This window comes from Oncorhynchus gorbuscha, linkage group LG25, assembly GCF_021184085.1.
Source record: "Oncorhynchus gorbuscha isolate QuinsamMale2020 ecotype Even-year linkage group LG25, OgorEven_v1.0, whole genome shotgun sequence".
NCBI classification, from domain to species: Eukaryota; Metazoa; Chordata; class Actinopteri; order Salmoniformes; family Salmonidae; genus Oncorhynchus; species Oncorhynchus gorbuscha.
The window spans coordinates 50988742-51008275 of record NC_060197.1 but is presented as its reverse complement, the minus strand read 5'-3'; the positions used below and the strand labels follow the sequence as shown (position 1 = coordinate 51008275).

Genomic DNA, 19534 nt, shown 5'->3' with positions numbered 1-19534 from the left:
GACTAATATAATCTGTGGGAGCCTTAGACTGACTAATAAAATCTGTGGGAGCCTTAGGCGGTAATTCGACCAGGATATGTTTTTTTTTTACCAGGTATTTATATATATAACCCTAACCCTTTATTTAACCAGGTATTTATATATATATAACCCTAACCCTTTATTTAACCAGGTATTTATATATATATAACCCTAACCCTTTATTTAACCAGGTATTTATATATATAACCCTAACCCTTTATTTAACCAGGTATTTATATATATATATAACCCTAACCCTTTATTTAACCAGGTATTTATATATATATAACCCTAACCCTTTATTTAACCAGGTATTTATATATATATAACCCTAACCCTTTATTTAACCAGGTATTTATATATATAACCCTTTATTTAACCAGGTATTTATATATATATAACCCTAACCCTTTATTTAACCAGGTATTTATATATATAACCCTTTATTTAACCAGGTATTTATATATATAACCCTAACCCTTTATTTAACCAGTTATTTATATATATATAACCCTTTATTTAACCAGGTATTTATATATATAACCCTTTATTTAACCAGGTATTTATATATATAACCCTTTATTTAACCAGGTATTTATATATATAACCCTTTATTTAACCAGGTATTTATATATATAACCCTTTATTTAACCAGGTATTTATATATATAACCCTTTATTTAACCAGGTATTTATATATATATAACCCTAACCCTTTATTTAACCAGGTATTTATATATATAACCCTTTATTTAACCAGGTATTTATATATATAACCCTTTATTTAACCAGGTATTTATATATATAACCCTAACCCTTTATTTAACCAGGTATTTATATATATAACCCTTTATTTAACCAGGTATTTATATATATAACCCTAACCCTTTATTTAACCAGGTATTTATATATATAACACTAACCCTTTATTTAACCAGGTATTTATATATATAAACCTAACCCTTTATTTAACCAGGTATTTATATATATAACACTAACCCTTTATTTAACCAGGTATTTATATATATAACCCTTTATTTAACCAGGTATTTATATATATAACCCTTTATTTAACCAGGTATTTATATATATAACCCTTTATTTAACCAGGTATTTATATATATATATATAACCCTAACCCTTTATTTAACCAGGCTTTTATATATATAACCCTTTATTTAACCAGGTATTTATATATATATAACCCTAACCCTTTATTTAACCAGGTATTTTATATATATATAACCCTTTATTTAACCAGGTATTTATATATATAACCCTTTATTTAACCAGGTATTTATATATATAACCCTTTATTTAACCAGGTATTTATATATATATATAACCCTAACCCTTTATTTAACCAGGTATTTATATATATATAACCCTTTATTTAACCAGGTATTTATATATATAACCCTTTATTTAACCAGGTATTTATATATATAACCCTTTATTTAACCAGGTATTTATATATATAACTCTTTATTTAACCAGGTATTTATATATATAACCCTAACCCTTTATTTAACCAGGTATTTATATATATAACCCTTTATTTAACCAGGTATTTATATATATAACCCTTTATTTAACCAGGTATTTATATATATAACCCTTTATTTAACCAGGTATTCATATATATAACCCTAACCCTTTATTTAACCAGGTATTTATATATATAACCCTTTATTTAACCAGGTATTTATATATATATAACCCTTTATTTAACCAGGTATGTATATATATAACCCTTTATTTAACCAGGTATTTATATATATAACCCTTTATTTAACCAGGTATTTATATATATAACCCTAACCCTTTATTTAACCAGGTATTTATATATATAACCCTTTATTTAACCAGGTATTTATATATATAACCCTAACCCTTTATTTAACCAGGTATTTATATATATAACACTAACCCTTTATTTAACCAGGTATTTATATATATAAACCTAACCCTTTATTTAACCAGGTATTTATATATATAACACTAACCCTTTATTTAACCAGGTATTTATATATATAACCCTTTATTTAACCAGGTATTTATATATATAACCCTTTATTTAACCAGGTATTTATATATATAACCCTTTATTTAACCAGGTATTTATATATATATATATAACCCTAACCCTTTATTTAACCAGGCTTTTATATATATAACCCTTTATTTAACCAGGTATTTATATATATATAACCCTAACCCTTTATTTAACCAGGTATTTTATATATATATAACCCTTTATTTAACCAGGTATTTATATATATAACCCTTTATTTAACCAGGTATTTATATATATAACCCTTTATTTAACCAGGTATTTATATATATATATAACCCTAACCCTTTATTTAACCAGGTATTTATATATATATAACCCTTTATTTAACCAGGTATTTATATATATAACCCTTTATTTAACCAGGTATTTATATATATAACCCTTTATTTAACCAGGTATTTATATATATAACTCTTTATTTAACCAGGTATTTATATATATAACCCTAACCCTTTATTTAACCAGGTATTTATATATATAACCCTTTATTTAACCAGGTATTTATATATATAACCCTTTATTTAACCAGGTATTTATATATATAACCCTTTATTTAACCAGGTATTCATATATATAACCCTAACCCTTTATTTAACCAGGTATTTATATATATAACCCTTTATTTAACCAGGTATTTATATATATATAACCCTTTATTTAACCAGGTATGTATATATATAACCCTTTATTTAACCAGGTATTTATATATATAACCCTTTATTTAACCAGGTATTTATATATATAACCCTAACCCTTTATTTAACCAGGTATTTATATATATAACCCTAACCTTTTATTTAACCAGGTATTTATATATATAACCCTAACCCTTTATTTAACCAGGTATTTATATATATAACCCTTTATTTAACCAGGTATTTATATATATAACCCTAACCCTTTATTTAACCAGGTATTTATATATATATAACCCTTTATCTAACCAGGTATTTATATATATATAACCCTTTATCTAACCAGGTATTTATATATATAACCCTTTATTTAACCAGGTATTTATATATATATAACCCTTTATCTAACCAGGTATTTATATATATAACTCTTTATTTAACCAGGTATTTATATATATAACTCTTTATTTAACCAGGTATTGATATATATAACCCTAACCTTTTATTTAACCAGGTATTTATATATATATAACCCTTTATTTAACCAGGTATTTATATATATAACCCTTTATTTAACCAGGTATTTATATATATATAACCCTTTATTTAACCAGGTATTTATATATATAACCCTTTATTTACCAGGTATTTATATATATAACCCTTTATTTAACCAGGTATTTATATATATAACCCTTTATTTAACCAGGTATTTATATATATATAACCCTTTATTTAACCAGGTATTTATATATATAACCCTTTATTTAACCAGGTATTTATATATATATAACCCTTTATTTAACCAGGTATTTATATATATATAACCCTTTATTTAACCAGGTATTTATATATATAACCCTTTATTTAACCAGGTATTTATATATATATAACCCTTTATTTAACCAGGTATTTATATATATAACCCTTTATTTAACCAGGTATTTATATATATATAACCCTTTATTTAACCAGGTATTTATATATATAACCCTTTATTTAACCAGGTATTTATATATATAACCCTTTATTTAACCAGGTATTTATATATATAACCCTTTATTTAACCAGGTATTTATAGATATAACCCTTTATTTAACCAGGTATTTATAGATATAACCCTTTATTTAACCAGGTATTTATAGATATAACCCTTTATTTAACCAGGTATTTATAGATATAACCCTTTATTTAACCAGGTATTTATAGATATAACCCTTTATTTAACCAGGTATTTATAGATATAACCCTTTATTTAACCAGGTATTTATATATATAACCCTAACCCTTTATTTAACCAGGTATTTATATATAACCCTTTATTTAACCAGGTATTTATATATATAACCCTTTATTTAACCAGGTATTTATATATATAACCCTAACCCTTTATTTAACCAGGTATTTATATATATAACCCTAACCCTTTATTTAACCAGGTATTTATATATATAACCCTTTATTTAACCAGGTATTTATATATATAACCCTAACCCTTTATTTAACCAGGTATTTATATATATATAACCCTTTATTTAACCAGGTATTTATATATATATAACCCTACCCCTTTATTTAACCAGGTATTTATATATATATAACCCTACCCCTTTATTTAACCAGGTATTTATATATATAACCCTTTATTTAACCAGGTATTTATATATATAACCCTTTATTTAACCAGGTATTTATATATATATAACCCTTTATTTAACCAGGTATTTATATATATAACCCTTTATTTAACCAGGTATTTATATATATAACCCTTTATTTAACCAGGTATTTATATATATAACCCTTTATTTAACCAGTTAGGCCAGTTGAGAACAAGTTCTCATTTACAACTGCGACCTGGTCAAGATGAAGCAAAGCAGTGTGACACAAACAACAACACAGAGTTACACATAAACAAACATACAGTAGAGAAATCTATGTGCAGTGTGCAAATGTAGTACGATTAGGGAGGTAAGGCAAAAAATTGGTGACGAAGTAATGACAATTTAGCATTAACACTGGAGTGATGGATGTGTTTTGATGTCTTCACTGTTATTCAACAATGTGTTAAAGTGATATATTGATTGTGATTGACATTGTTGTATTTGTGCCCACGTTGTGCTGTTGTGATGTTGTTGTGATGTTGTTGTGATGTTGTTGTGATGTTGTTGTGATGTTGTTGTGATGTTGTTGTGATGTTGTTGTGATGTTGTTGTGATGTTGTTGTGATGTTGTTGTGATGTTGTTGTGATGTTGTTGTGATGTTGTTGTGATGTTGTTGTGCTGTTGTTGTGCTGTTGTTGTGATGATGTTGTTGTGCTGTTGTTGTGCTGTTGTGATGTTGTTGTGATGTTGTGATGTTGTTGTGCTGTTGTTGTGATGATGCTGTTGTGATGTTGTGCTGTTGTTGTGCTGTTGTGATGTTGTTGTGATGTTGTTGTGCTGTTGTGCTGTTGTTACATTTACATTTACATTTACATTTAAGTCATTTAGCAGACGCTCTTATCCAGAGCGACTTACAAATTGGTGCATTCACCTTATGACATCCAGTGGGACAGTCACTTAACAATAGTGCATCTAAAACTTAGGGGGGGTGGGGTGAGAGGGATTACTTAACCTATCCTAGGTATTCCTTAAAGAGGTGGGGTTTCAGGTGTCTCCGGAAGGTGGTGATTGACTCCGCTGTCCTGGCGTCGTGAGGGAGTTTGTTCCACCATTGGGGGGCCAGGGCAGCGAACAGTTTTGACTGGGCTGAGCGGGAGCTGTACTTCCTCAGTGGTAGGGAGGCGAGCAGGCCAGAGGTGGATGAACGCAGTGCCCTTGTTTGGGTGTAGGGCCTGATCAGAGCCTGGAGGTACTGAGGTGCCGTTCCCCTCACAGCTCCGTAGGCAAGCACCATGGTCTTGTAGCGGATGCGAGCTTCAACTGGAAGCCAGTGGAGAGAACGGAGGAGCGGGGTGACGTGAGAGAACTTGGGAAGGTTGAACACCAGACGGGCTGCGGCGTTCTGGATGAGTTGAAGGAGTTTAATGGCACAGGCAGGGAGCCCAGCCAACAGCGAGTTGCAGTAATCCAGACGGGAGATGACAAGTGCCTGGATTAGGACCTGCGCCGCTTCCTGTGTGAGGCAGGGTCGTACTCTGCGGATGTTGTAGAGCATGAACCTACAGGAACGGGCCACCTCCTTGATGTTAGTTGAGAACGACAGGGTGTTGTCCAGGATCACGCCAAGGTTCTTGGCGCTCTGGGAGGAGGACACAATGGAGTTGTCAACCGTGATGGCGAGATCATGGAACGGGCAGTCCTTCCCCGGGAGGAAGAGCAGCTCCGTCTTGCCGAGGTTCAGCTTGAGGTGGTGATCCGTCATCCACACTGATATGTCTGCCAGACATGCAGAGATGCGATTCGCCACCTGGTCATCAGAAGGGGGAAAGGAGAAGATTAATTGTGTGTCGTCTGCATAGCAATGATAAGAGAGACCATGTGAGGTTATGACAGAGCCAAGTGACTTGGTGTATAGCGAGAATAGGAGAGGGCCAAGAACAGAGCCCTGGGGACACCAGTGGTGAGAGCGCGTGGTGAGGAGACAGATTCTCGCCACGCCACCTGGTAGGAGCGACCTGTCAGGTAGGACGCAATCCAAGCGTGGGCCGCGCCGGAGATGCCCAACTCGGAGAGGGTGGAGAGGAGGATCTGATGGTTCACAGTATCGAAGGCAGCCGATAGATCTAGAAGGATGAGAGCAGAGGAGAGAGAGTTAGCTTTAGCAGTGCGGAGCGCCTCCGTGATACAGAGGAGAGCAGTCTCAGTTGAATGACTAGTCTTGAAACCTGACTGATTTGGATCAAGAAGGTCATTCAGAGAGAGATAGCGGGAGAGCTGGCCAAGGACGGCACGTTCAAGAGTTTTGGAGAGAAAAGAAAGAAGGGATACTGGTCTGTAATTGTTGACATCGGAGGGATCGAGTGTAGGTTTTTTCAGAAGGGGTGTTGTTGTGCTGTTGTGATGTTGTGCTGTTGTTGTTGTGCTGTTGTTGTTGTGCTGTTGTGCTGTTGTTGTGATGTTGTTGTTGTGATGTTGTTGTGGTGATGTTGTTGTGATGATGTTGTTGTGATGTTGTTGTGTTGTTGTGCTGTTGTTGTGCTGTTGTTGTGATGTTGTTGTGTTGTTGTGATGTTGTTGTGATGATGTTGTTGTGATGTTGTTGTGATGTTGTGGTGGTGTTGTGGTGTTGTTGTGATGTTGTGCTGTTGTTGTGATGTTGTTGTGCTGTTGTTGTGATGTTGTTGTGCTGTTGTTGTGCTGTTGTTGTGCTGTTGTTGTGATGTTGTTGTGATGTTGTTGTGATGTTGTTGTGCTGTTGTTGTGATGTTGTTGTGCTGTTGTGATTATGTTGTTGTGATGTTGTGCTGTTGTTGTTGTGCTGTTGTGATGTTGTTGTGATGTTGTTGTGATGTTGTTGTTGTGATGTTGTTGTGATGTTGTTGTGATGATGTTGTTGTTGTGATGTTGTGATGATGTTGTGATGTTGTTGTGATGATGTTGTGATGATGTTGTGATGTTGTTGTGATGTTGTTGTGATGTTGTTGTGATGATGTTGTGATGTTGTTGCGATGTTGTTGTGATGTTGTTGCGATGTTGTTGCGATGTTGTTGTTGTGATGTTGTGTTGTTGTGCTGTTGTTGTGATGTTGTGCTGTTGTTGTGATGTTGTTGTGCTGTTGTTGTGATGTTACATTTGAGATAAAAGTAATTATAGGGACAGACAAAAAAACACTCTGTCTAAATGATTATCATCCCACCAGGTCTCCCCCATCCTGCCACCACCCCAGCAGAGAGACCCATCGATGTCACCCTGGTCCCTGCCCTCCCTGTCGCCAGGCCTGTCTCCTGGCCCTGAAACGATGCCAACACCCCTGTCCCCAACCCTGCCACGACCAGGTTATGGTGAAGACCAGCGACAGGGTGAGTGTGTGTGTGCCATGCTGACAGGACAGTTTCAGAGAATGGTAGCGTTTCAGAATGACTGAATGGGGGATGTTAGATTGGATCCACCAGAGGTGGCACCGATGCCAGGTCATCAACTCTGCTGTGGGGCGTGAGATTGGTCTGTAAAAATATAGTGGAGACTGTAGATTGCTTTATGAAGTGAGATCTGTGAGGAGACCGCTAGCCTGGAACGCCACCCATATGTTATTTATAGTGGAGATGGAAAATAACAAGGAGTCCTATTGGGGGCGGCAGGGTAGCTTAGTGGTTAGAGCGTTGGACTAGTAACCGGAAGGTTGCAAGTTCAAACCCCCGAGCTGACAGGGTACAAATCTGTCGTTCTGCCCCTGAACAGGCAGTTAACCCACTGTTCCTAGACCAGTTAACCCACTGTTCCTAGACCAGTTAACCCACTGTTCCTAGGCCAGTTAACCCACTGTTCCTAGGCCAGTTAACCCACTGTTCCTAGGCCAGTTAACCCACTGTTCCTAGGCCAGTTAACCCACTGTTCCTAGGCCAGTTAACCCACTGTTCCTAGGCCAGTTAACCCACTGTTCCTAGGCCAGTTAACCCACTGTTCCTAGGCCAGTTAACCCACTGTTCCTAGGCCAGTTAACCCACTGTTCCTAGGCCAGTTAACCCACTGTTCCTAGGCCAGTTAACCCACTGTTCCTAGGCCAGTTAACCCACTGTTCCTAGGCCAGTTAACCCACTGTTCCTAGGCCAGTTAACCCACTGTTCCTAGGCCAGTTAACCCACTGTTCCTAGACCAGTTAACCCACTGTTCCTAGGCCAGTTAACCCACTGTTCCTAGGCCAGTTAACCCACTGTTCCTAGGCCAGTTAACCCACTGTTCCTAGGCCAGTTAACCCACTGTTCCTAGGCCAGGTAACCCACTGTTCCTAGGCCAGGTAACCCACTGTTCCTAGGCCAGGTAACCCACTGTTCCTAGGCCAGGTAACCCACTGTTCCTAGGCCAGGTAACCCACTGTTCCTAGGCCAGTTAACCCACTGTTCCTAGACCAGTTAACCCACTGTTCCTAGATCAGTTAACCCACTGTTCCTAGACCAGTTAACCCACTGTTCCTAGGCCAGTTAACCCACTGTTCCTAGACCGTCATTGAAAATAAGAATTTGTTCATAACTGACTTGCCAAGTTAAATAAAGGTTAAATAAATAAATTCGGTCCCTATACGGGTTAGTATAGGGACTGGGTTAGTATAGGTTAGTATAGGGACTGGGTTAGTATAGGTTAGTATAGGGACCGGGTTAGTATAGGGACCGGGTTAGTATAGGTTAGTATAGGGACTGGGTTAGTATAGGTTAGTATAGGGACCGGGTTAGTATAGGGACTGGGTTAGTATAGGGACTGGGTTAGTATAGGGACTGGGTTAGTATAGGGACTGGGTTAGTATAGGGACTGGGTTAGTATAGGGACTGGGTTAGTATAGGGACTGGGTTAGTATAGGTTAGTATAGGGACCGGGTTAGTATGGGTTAGTATAGGGACTGGGTTAGTATAGGGACTGGGTTAGTATAGGGACTGGGTTAGTATAGGGACTGGGTTAGTATAGGGACTGGGTTAGTATAGGTTAGTATAGGGACTGGGTTAGTATAGGGACTGGGTTAGTATAGGGACCGGGTTAGTATAGGGACCGGGTTAGTATAGGGACTGGGTTAGTATAGGGACTGGGTTAGTATAGGGACTGGGTTAGTATAGGGACTGGGTTAGTATAGGGACCGGGTTAGTATAGGGACCGGGTTAGTATAGGGACCGGGTTAGTATAGGGACCGGGTTAGTATAGGGACCGGGTTAGTATAGGGACTGGGTTAGTATAGGGACTGGGTTAGTATAGGGACTGGGTTAGTATAGGGACTGGGTTAGTATAGGGACTGGGTTAGTATAGGGACTGGGTTAGTATAGGGACCGGGTTAGTATAGGGACCGGGTTAGTATAGGGACCGGGTTAGTATAGGGACCGGGTTAGTATAGGGACCGGGTTAGTATAGGGACTGGGTTAGTATAGGACTGGGTTAGTATAGGGACTGGGTTAGTATAGGGACTGGGTTAGTATAGGGACTGGGTTAGTATAGGGACTGGGTTAGTATAGGGACTGGGTTAGTATAGGGACTGGGTTAGTATAGGGACTGGGTTAGTATAGGGACTGGGTTAGTATAGGGACCGGGTTAGTATAGGGACCGGGTTAGTATAGGGACTGGGTTAGTATAGGGACCGGGTTAGTATAGGTTAGTATAGGGACTGGGTTAGTATAGGTTAGTATAGGGACTGGGTTAGTATAGGGCCGGGTGAGTATAGGTTAGTATAGGGACTGGGTTAGTATAGGGCCGGGTGAGTATAGGTTAGTATAGGGACTGGGTTAGTATAGGGCCGGGTGAGTATAGGTTAGTATAGGGACTGGGTTAGTATAGGGACTGGGTTAGTATAGGGACTGGGTTAGTATAGGGACTGGGTTAGTATAGGGACTGGGTTAGTATAGGGACTGGGTTAGTATAGGGACTGGGTTAGTATAGGGACCGGGTTAGTATAGGTTAGTATAGGGACCGGGTTAGTATAGGTTAGTATAGGGACTGGGTTAGTATAGGGACTGTGTTAGTATAGGGACTGGGTTAGTATAGGGACTGGGTTAGTATAGGGACTGGGTTAGTATAGGGCCGGGTGAGTATAGGTTAGGTTAGGGACTGGGTTAGTATAGGGACTGGGTTAGTATAGGGACTGTGTTAGTATAGGGACTGTGTTAGTATAGGGACTGTGTTAGTATAGGGACTGTGTTAGTATAGGGACTGTGTTAGTATAGGGACTGGGTTAGTATCGGTTAGTATAGGGACTGGGTTAGTATAGGGACTGGGTTAGTATAGGGACTGGGTTAGTATAGGTTAGTATAGGGACCGGGTTAGTATAGGTTAGTATAGGGACCGGGTGAGTATAGGTTAGTATAGGGACCGGGTTAGTATAGGGACCGGGTGAGTATAGGTTAGTTTAGGGACCGGGTTAGTATAGGTTAGTATAGGGACTGGGTTAGTATAGGGACCGGGTTAGTATAGGTTAGTATAGGGACCGGGTGAGTATAGGTTAGTATAGGGACTGGGTTAGTATAGGGACCGGGTTAGTATAGGTTAGTATAGGGACCGGGTTAGTATAGGTTAGTATAGGGACTGGGTTAGTATAGGTTAGTATAGGGACCGGGTTAGTATAGGTTAGTATAGGGACCGGGTTAGTATAGGGACCGGGTTAGTATAGGTTAGTATAGGGACCGGGTTAGTATAGGTTAGTATAGGGACCGGGTTAGTATAGGGACCGGGTTAGTATAGGTTAGTATAGGGACCGGGTTAGTATAGGGACTGGGTTAGTAGTTGGGGCCTCAGTGTTGTGGTTTACATAATGATTATAGCAGTAGTTATGTCAGGACCTATCAGAACAGCTGATTCAGGATGTTTATCCTGGACTCCTCCATGTATGCTGGATATGGATATGGATACTCAGTCTCAGCTTGTTTTGCAGGTCCTAGCAGGCCCGTGGGAGCAGTCGTCAGAGCCTGCGTTTGTCCGTAAAGCTCTCCCCTGCCCGCCCTGCCTGGTCCCTATACCCACGTATGTTACACACACACACAGTAACACACACATTAACACATACACACAGCAACACGCACACATTAACACACACACATTAACACACACACATTAACACACACACATTAACACACACATTAACACACACACATTAACACACACACATTAACAAACACACATTAACACACACACATTAACACACACACATTAACACACACACAGTAACACACACACAGTAACACACACACAGTAACACACACACAGTAACACACACACAGTAACACACACACAGTAACACACACACAGTAACACACACACAGTAACACACACACAGTAACACACACACAGTAACACACACACAGTAACACACACACAGTAACACACACACAGTAACACACACACAGTAACACACACACACAGTAACACACACACACACAGTAACACACACACACAGTAACACACACACACACAGTAACACACACACACAGTAACACACACACACAGTAACACACACACACAGTAACACACACACACAGTAACACACACACAGTAACACACACACACAGTAACACACACACACATACACACACACACACACACATACACACACACACACATACACACAGACACACACACAGTAACACATTAACACATTAACACATTAACACACGCACACGCACGCACGCACACACGCACGCACGCACGCACACACGCACACGCACACGCACACGCACACGCACACGCACACGCACACAGTAACACATTAACACATTAACACACACACAGTAACACATTAACACACACACAGTAACACATTAACACACACACAGTAACACATTAACACACACAGTAACACATTAACACACACAGTAACACACACATTAACACACACAGTAACACACACACACAGCAACACACACACACAGCAACACACACACACAGCAACACACACACACAGCAACACACACACACAGCAACACACACACAGTAACACACACACACAGACACACACATACACACGGCAACACAGCGGTTCCCCCCCGCGGCCATCGGTTACCCCCCGCGGCCAGCGGTTACCCCCCGCGGCTAGCGGTTAACCCCCCAAGGCCAGCGGTTAGCCCCCCACACACACGGCCAGTGGCGCTCGGGACATGTGGTCATGCTGGTGTGATCCTAGAGTGCGTCACTGCGCTGCAGGCAGCTGGGGAGATGCAGACTGAACTCATATTTTTCTCTGTACAGGGCCTGTCTTGGAGAGCATGAGGTAAGCTGAGAACTTTTGGTTATTTACTTTCCACATCCCCCTCTCCCCTCACCGTGTCCCTCTCCCCTCACCGTGTCCCTCTCCCCTCACCGTGTCCCTCTCCCCTCACCGTGTCCTCTCCCCTCACCGTCCCTCTCCCCTCACCGTGTCCCTCTCCCCTCACCGTGTCCCTCTCCCTCACCGTGTCCCTCTCCCCTCACCGTGTCCCTCTCCCCTCACCGTGTCCCTCTCCCCTCACCGTGTCCCTCTCCCCTCACCGTGTCCCTCTCCCCTCACCGTGTCCCTCTCCCCTCACCGTGTCCCTCTCCCCTCACCGTGTCCCTCTCCCCTCACCGTGTCCCTCTCCCTCACCGTGTCCCTCTCCCCTCACCGTGTCCCTCTCCCCTCACCGTGTCCCTCTCCCTCACCGTGTCCCTCTCCCCTCACCGTGTCCCTCCCTCACCGTGTCCCTCTCCCCTCACCGTGTCCCTCTCCCCTCACCGTGTCCCTCTCCCCTCACCGTGTCCCTCTCCCCTCACCGTGTCCCTCTCCTCTCTCCATCGGGTCTCTCTCTCTCTCCACCGGGTCTCTCTCTCTCTCCTCACCGGGTCCTCTCTCTCCTCACCGGGTCCTCTCTCTCGCTCCACCGGGTCTCTCTCTCTCTCCATCCCTCTCTCTCTCTCCTCACCGGGTCTCTCTCTCGCTCCACCGGGTCTCTCCCCCCTCACCGGGTCTCTCCCTCTCTCCATCCCTCTCCCTCTCTCCATCGGGTCTCTCTCCCCCTCACCGGGTCTCTCCCTCTCTCCATCCCTCTCCTCGCTCCACCGGGTCTCTCCCCCCTCACCGGGTCTCTCTCTCTCTCCATCCCTCTCTCTCTCCTCACCGGGTCTCTCTCTCTCCACACCGGGTCTCTCTCTCTCCACACCGGGTCTCTCTCTCTCCACACCGGGTCTCTCTCTCTCCACACCGGGTCTCTCTCTCTCCCCACCGGGTCTCTCCCTCCCTCTCCACCGGGTTTCTCCCTCCCTCTCCACCGGGTCTCTCTCTCCACCGGGTCTCTCTCTCCACCGGGTCTCTCTCTCCACCGGGTCTCTCTCCACCGGGTCTCTCTCTCCACCGGCCTCTCTCTCCACCGGGTCTCTCTCCACCGGGTCTCTCCTCTCTCCACCGGGTCTCTCCTCTCTCCACCGGGTCTCTCCTCTCTCCACCGGGTCTCTCCCTCTCTCCATCCCTCTCTCCATCGGGTCTCTCCATCGGGTCTCTCCCTCCCTCTCCACCGGGTCTCTCTCTCCACCGGGTCTCTCTCTCCACCGGGTCTCCCACTCCACCGGGTCTCTCTCTCCACCGGGTCTGTCTCTCCACCGGGTCTCTCTCTCCACCGGGTCTCTCTCCACCGGGTCTCTCTCTCCACCGGGTCTCTCTCTCCACCGGGTCTCTCTCTCCACCGGGTCTCTCTCTCCACCGGGTCTCTCTCTCCACCGGGTCTCTCTCTCCACCGGGTCTCTCTCTCCACCGGGTCTCTCTCTCCACCGGGTCTCTCTCTCCACCGGGTCTCTCTCCACCGGGTCTCTCTCTCCACCGGGTCTCTCTCTCCACCGGGTCTCTCTCTCCACCGGGTCTCTCTCTCCACCGGGTCTCTCTCTCCACCGGTCTCTCTCTCCACCGGGTCTCTCTCTCCACCGGGTCTCTCTCTCCACCGGGTCTCTCTCTCCACCGGGTCTCTCTCTCCACCGGGTCTCTCTCTCCACCGGGTCTCTCTCTCCACCGGGTCTCTCTCTCCACCGGGTCTCTCTCTCCACCGGGTCTCTCTCTCCACCGGGTCTCTCCCTCTCTCCACCGGGTCTCTCCCTCTCTCCACCGGGTCTCTCCCTCTCTCCACCGGGTCTCTCCCTCTCTCCACCGGGTCTCTCCCTCTCTCCACCGGGTCTCTCCCTCTCTCCACCGGGTCTCTCCCTCTCTCCACCGGGTCTCTCCCTCTCTCCATCCCTCTCCCTCGGGTCTCTCCCTCTCTCCATCCCTCTCCCTCGGGTCTCTCCCTCTCTCCATCCCTCTCCCTCTCTCCATTGGGTCTCTCCCTCTCTCCATCGGGTCTCTCCCTCCCCTCACCGGGTCTCTCCCTCTCTCCAGTGATAACCTAAAGGTTGTCAGACCAACAGAAGTCTTGTTTGCTTTTCACGTCCCTCCTTCACTCCTTTCCTCATTTCCAAATGTCATGTCATCCCTCTTTCTCTCTCTCCCTCTCTGACCTTTCAACCAATGGGAGCTTAACTAAACAGAACATAAACAGATTGATCACGAGAAAACATGGGAGTTAACGGAAGGAGGGAGATTGATGCTAATTTTATCTGACTTGTTCAGGACAGTTTTAGTCCTGAACATACTTATGCTTAGAGGTTGAATACTTACTGACTCAAGACATGTCAATTTTTTTATTTTTTATTCATTTGTCAAAATTTCAAAATGCATCATTTCACCTTGACATGATGGTGGGAAATCTGGTGAAGAGAGGAGGCTGTTATAGCAGCAATGGGGGACCAACTCCATATGAATGGCCATGATTTTGGAATGAGATGTTCAATGAGCAGGTGTCGTTCGTTCGGGGCGGTAGCGTTCCACCTCGTCAACAGCCAGTGAAATTGCAGGGCGCAAAATTCAAAACAACAGAAATCTCATAATTAAAATTCCTCAAACATGTTGTAAATCCAGCCACAGTGTCCGATTTCAAAAGGCTTTACGACGAAAGCAACGATTGTTAGGTCAGAGCCAAGTCACAGAAAAACACAGCCATTTTTCCCAGCCAAAGAGAGGAGTCACAAAAATCAGAAATAGAGACAAAATTAATCACTAACCTTTGATCTTCATCAGATGACACTCATAGGACTTCGTTACACAATACATGTATGTTTTGTTCGATAAAGTTCATATTTATATCCAAAAATCTGTTTACATTGGCACGTTACGTTCAGTAGTGATTTTGCAGGGAGCCACATCAATTTACAGAAATGCTCATAATAAACATTAATCAAATATACAACTATTATACATGGAACTTTAGATCCACTTCTCCTCAACCGCTGTGTCAGATTTTTAAAAAACTATATGGAAAAAGCACACCATGCAATAAGTACAGCGCTCAGACAACAAAACAAGCCATACAGATACCAGAAGTCAGAAATACCATTGTAAATATTCACTTACATTTGATGATCTTCATCAGAATGCACTCCCAGGAATCCCAGTTCCACAATAAATATTTGTTTTGTTCGATAAAGTCCATTTGTGTCTAAATACCTCCTTTTTGTTAGTGAGGCGTGACACTAGGTCCAGACGAAAAGTCAAGTTCCGTTACAGTGGACGCCTTAGGAAGTGCAATATGACCCCATAGACACTGTATATTTGATAAGCAATGACTTGGAAAAACTACAAAACTGTGACTGAACATTGGGTTAGCTGTGACGGAACAGTGGGTTAGCTGTGACGGTCTAGTGGGTTAGCTGTGACGGAACAGTGGGTTAGCTGTGACGGTCTAGTGGGTTAGCTGTGACGGAACAGTGGGTTAGCTGTGACGGAACAGTGGGTTAGCTGTGACGGTCAGTGGGTTAGCTGTGACGGAACAGTGGGTTAGCTGTGACGGAACAGTGGGTTAGCTGTGACGGTCTAGTGGGTTAGCTGTGACGGAACAGTGGGTTAGCTGTGACGGGAACAGGTTAGCTGTGACGGAACAGTGGGTTAGCTGTGACGGAACAGTGGGTTAGCTGTGACGGAACAGTGGGTTAGCTGTGACGGTCTAGTGGGGAACAGTGGGGTTAGCTAGTGGGACGGAACAGTGGGGGTTGACGGAGCTGTGACGGAACAGTGGGTTAGCTGACGGAACAGTGGGTTAGCTGTGACGGAACACTGTGACGGTCTAGTGGGTTAGCTGTGACGGAACAGTGGGTTAGCTGTGACGGTCTAGTGGGACGGAACAGTGGGTTAGCTGTGACAGTGGGTTAGCTGACGGAACAGTGGGTTAGCTGTGACGGAACAGTGGGTTAGCTGTGACGGTCTAGTGGGTTAGCTGTGACGGAACAGTGGGTTAGCTGTGACGGAGCAGTGGGTTAGCTGTGACGGAACAGTGGGTTAGCTGTGGGTTAGCTGTGACGGAACAGTGGGTTAGCTGTGACGGTCAGTGGGTTAGCTGTGACGGAACAGTGGGTTAGCTGTGACGGCTAGTGGGGTTAGCTGTGACGGTCAGTGGGTTAGCTGTGACGGTCTAGTGGGTTGGGTTAGCTGTGACAGTGGGTTAGCTGTGACGGAACAGTGGGTTAGCTGTGACAGTGGGTTGCTGTGACGGTCTAGTGGGTTAGCTGTGACGGTCTAGTGGGTTAGCTGTGACGGAACAGTGGGTTAGCTGTGACGGTCTAGTGGGTTAGCTGTGACGGAGCAGTGGGTTAGCTGTGACGGAACAGTGGGTTAGCTGTGACGGAACAGTGGGTTAGCTGTGACGGAACAGTGGGTTAGCTGTGACGGAACAGTGGGTTAGCTGTGACGGTCTAGTGGGTTAGCTGTGACGGAACAGTGGGTTAGCTGTGACGGTCTAGTGGGTTAGCTGTGACGGTCTAGTGGGTTAGCTGTGACGGTCTAGTGGGTTAGCTGTGACGGTCTAGTGGGTTAGCTGTGACGGTCTAGTGGGTTAGCTGTGACGGTCTAGTGGGTTAGCTGTGACGGAGCAGTGGGTTAGCTGTGACGGAACAGTGGGTTAGCTGTGACGGTCTAGTGGGTTAGCTGTGACGGAACAGTGGGTTAGCTGTGACGGAACAGTGGGTTAGCTGTGACGGAACAGTGGGTTAGCTGTGACGGAACAGTGGGTTAGCTGTGACGGAACAGTAGCTGTGACGGAACAGTGGGTTAGCTGTCTAGTGGGTGGGACTGTGACGGAACAGTGGGTTAGCTGTGACGGTCTAGTGGGTTAGCTGTGACGGAACAGTGGGTTAGTCTAGTGGGTTAGCTGTGAACAGTGGGTTAGCTGTGACGGAACAGTGGGTTAGCTGTGACGGTCTAGTGGGTTGCTGTGACGAACAGTGGGTTAGCTGTGACGGAACAGTGGGTTAGCTGTGACGGAACAGTGGGTTAGCTGTGACGGAACATTAGCTGTGACGGAACAGTGGGTTAGCTGTGACGGAACAGTGGGTTAGCTGTGACGGAACAGTGGGTTAGCTGTGACGGTCTAGTGGGTTAGCTGTGACGGAACAGTGGGTTAGCTGTGACGGAACAGTGGGTTAGCTGTGACGGAACAGTGGGTTAGCTGTGACGGTCTAGTGGGTTAGCTGTGACGGAACAGTGGGTTAGCTGTGACGGAACAGTGGGTTAGCTGTGACGGTCTAGTGGGTTAGCTGTGACGGAACAGTGGGTTAGCTGTGACGGAACAGTGGGTTAGCTGTGACGGTCTAGTGGGTTAGCTGTGACGGAGCAGTGGGTTAGCTGTGACGGTCTAGTGGGTTAGCTGTGACGGTCTAGTGGGTTAGCTGTGACGGAGCAGTGGGTTAGCTGTGACGGTCTAGTGGGCTTGACGGTCTAGTGGGTTGTGACGGAGCAGTGGGTTAGCTGTGACGGTCTAGTGGGTTTAGCTGTCTAGTGGGTTAGCTGTGACGGAACAGTGGGTTAGCTGTGACGGTCTAGTGGGTTAGCTGTGACGGTCTAGTGGGTTAGCTGTGACGGTCTAGTGGGTTAGCTGTGACGGTCTAGTGGGTTAGCTGTGACGGAACAGTGGGTTAGCTGTGACGGTCTAGTGGGTTAGCTGTGACGGTCTAGTGGGTTAGCTGTGACGGAGCAGTGGGTTAGCTGTGACGGTCTAGTGGGTTAGCTGTGACGGAACAGTGGGTTAGCTGTGACGGTCTAGTGGGTTAGCTGTGACGGTCTAGTGGGTTAGCTGTGACGGTCTAGTGGGTTAGCTGTGACGGAACAGTGGGTTAGCTGTGACGGTCTAGTGGGTTAGCTGTGACGGTCTAGTGGGTTAGCTGTGACGGTCTAGGGTTAGCTGTGACGGAACAGTGGGTTAGCTGTGACGGTCAGTGGGTTAGCTGTGACGGTCTAGTGGGTTAGCGGAACAGTGGGTTAGCTGTGACGGAACAGTGGGTTAGCTGTGACGGAACAGTGGGTTAGCTGTGACGGTCTAGTGGGTTAGCTGTGACGGAACAGTGGGTTAGCTGTGACGGAACAGTGGGTTAGCTGTGACGGAACAGTGGGTTAGCTGTGACGGTCTAGTGGGTTAGCTGTGACGGAACAGTGGGTTAGCTGTGACGGAACAGTGGGTTAGCTGTGACGGAACAGTGGGTTAGCTGTGACGGAACAGTGGGTTAGCTGTGACGGAACAGTGGGTTAGCTGTGACGGAACAGTGGGTTAGCTGTGACGGAACAGTGGGTTAGCTGTGACGGTCTAGTGGGTTAGCTGTGACGGAGCAGTGGGTTAGCTGTGACGGTCTAGTGGGTTAGCTGTGACGGTCTAGTGGGTTAGCTGTGACGGAGCAGTGGGTTAGCTGTGACGGTCTAGTGGGTTAGCTGTGACGGTCTAGTGGGTTAGCTGTGACGGAGCAGTGGGTTAGCTGTGACGGTCTAGTGGGTTAGCTGTGACGGTCTAGTGGGTTAGCTGTGACGGAACAGTGGGTTAGCTGTGACGGTCTAGTGGGTTAGCTGTGACGGTCTAGTGGGTTAGCTGTGACGGTCTAGTGGGTTAGCTGTGACGGTCTAGTGGGTTAGCTGTGACGGTCTAGTGGGTTAGCTGTGACGGAACAGTGGGTTAGCTGTGACGGTCTAGTGGGTTAGCTGTGACGGTCTAGTGGGTTAGCTGTGACGGTCTAGTGGGTTAGCTGTGACGGTCTAGTGGGTTAGCTGTGACGGTCTAGTGGGTTAGCTGTGACGGAACAGTGGGTTAGCTGTGACGGTCTAGTGGGTTAGCTGTGACGGAACAGTGGGTTAGCTGTGACGGTCTAGTGGGTTAGCTGTGACG

General features: G+C 44.6%; 1 protein-coding gene across 1 annotated transcript in view; it reads left to right on the top strand.

The window, feature by feature from the left end:
* LOC124014365 (NF-X1-type zinc finger protein NFXL1-like) overlaps positions 1–19534 on the top strand; it is a 113409-nt gene that overhangs the window by 43846 nt on the left and 50029 nt on the right. Inside the window, exons 14-16 of the mRNA XM_046329261.1 lie at positions 7537–7696; positions 11239–11327; positions 12549–12570. Of these exons, the coding sequence (XP_046185217.1) occupies positions 7537–7696; positions 11239–11327; positions 12549–12570 (271 nt within the window). The remainder of the gene's footprint in view (positions 1–7536; positions 7697–11238; positions 11328–12548; positions 12571–19534) is intronic.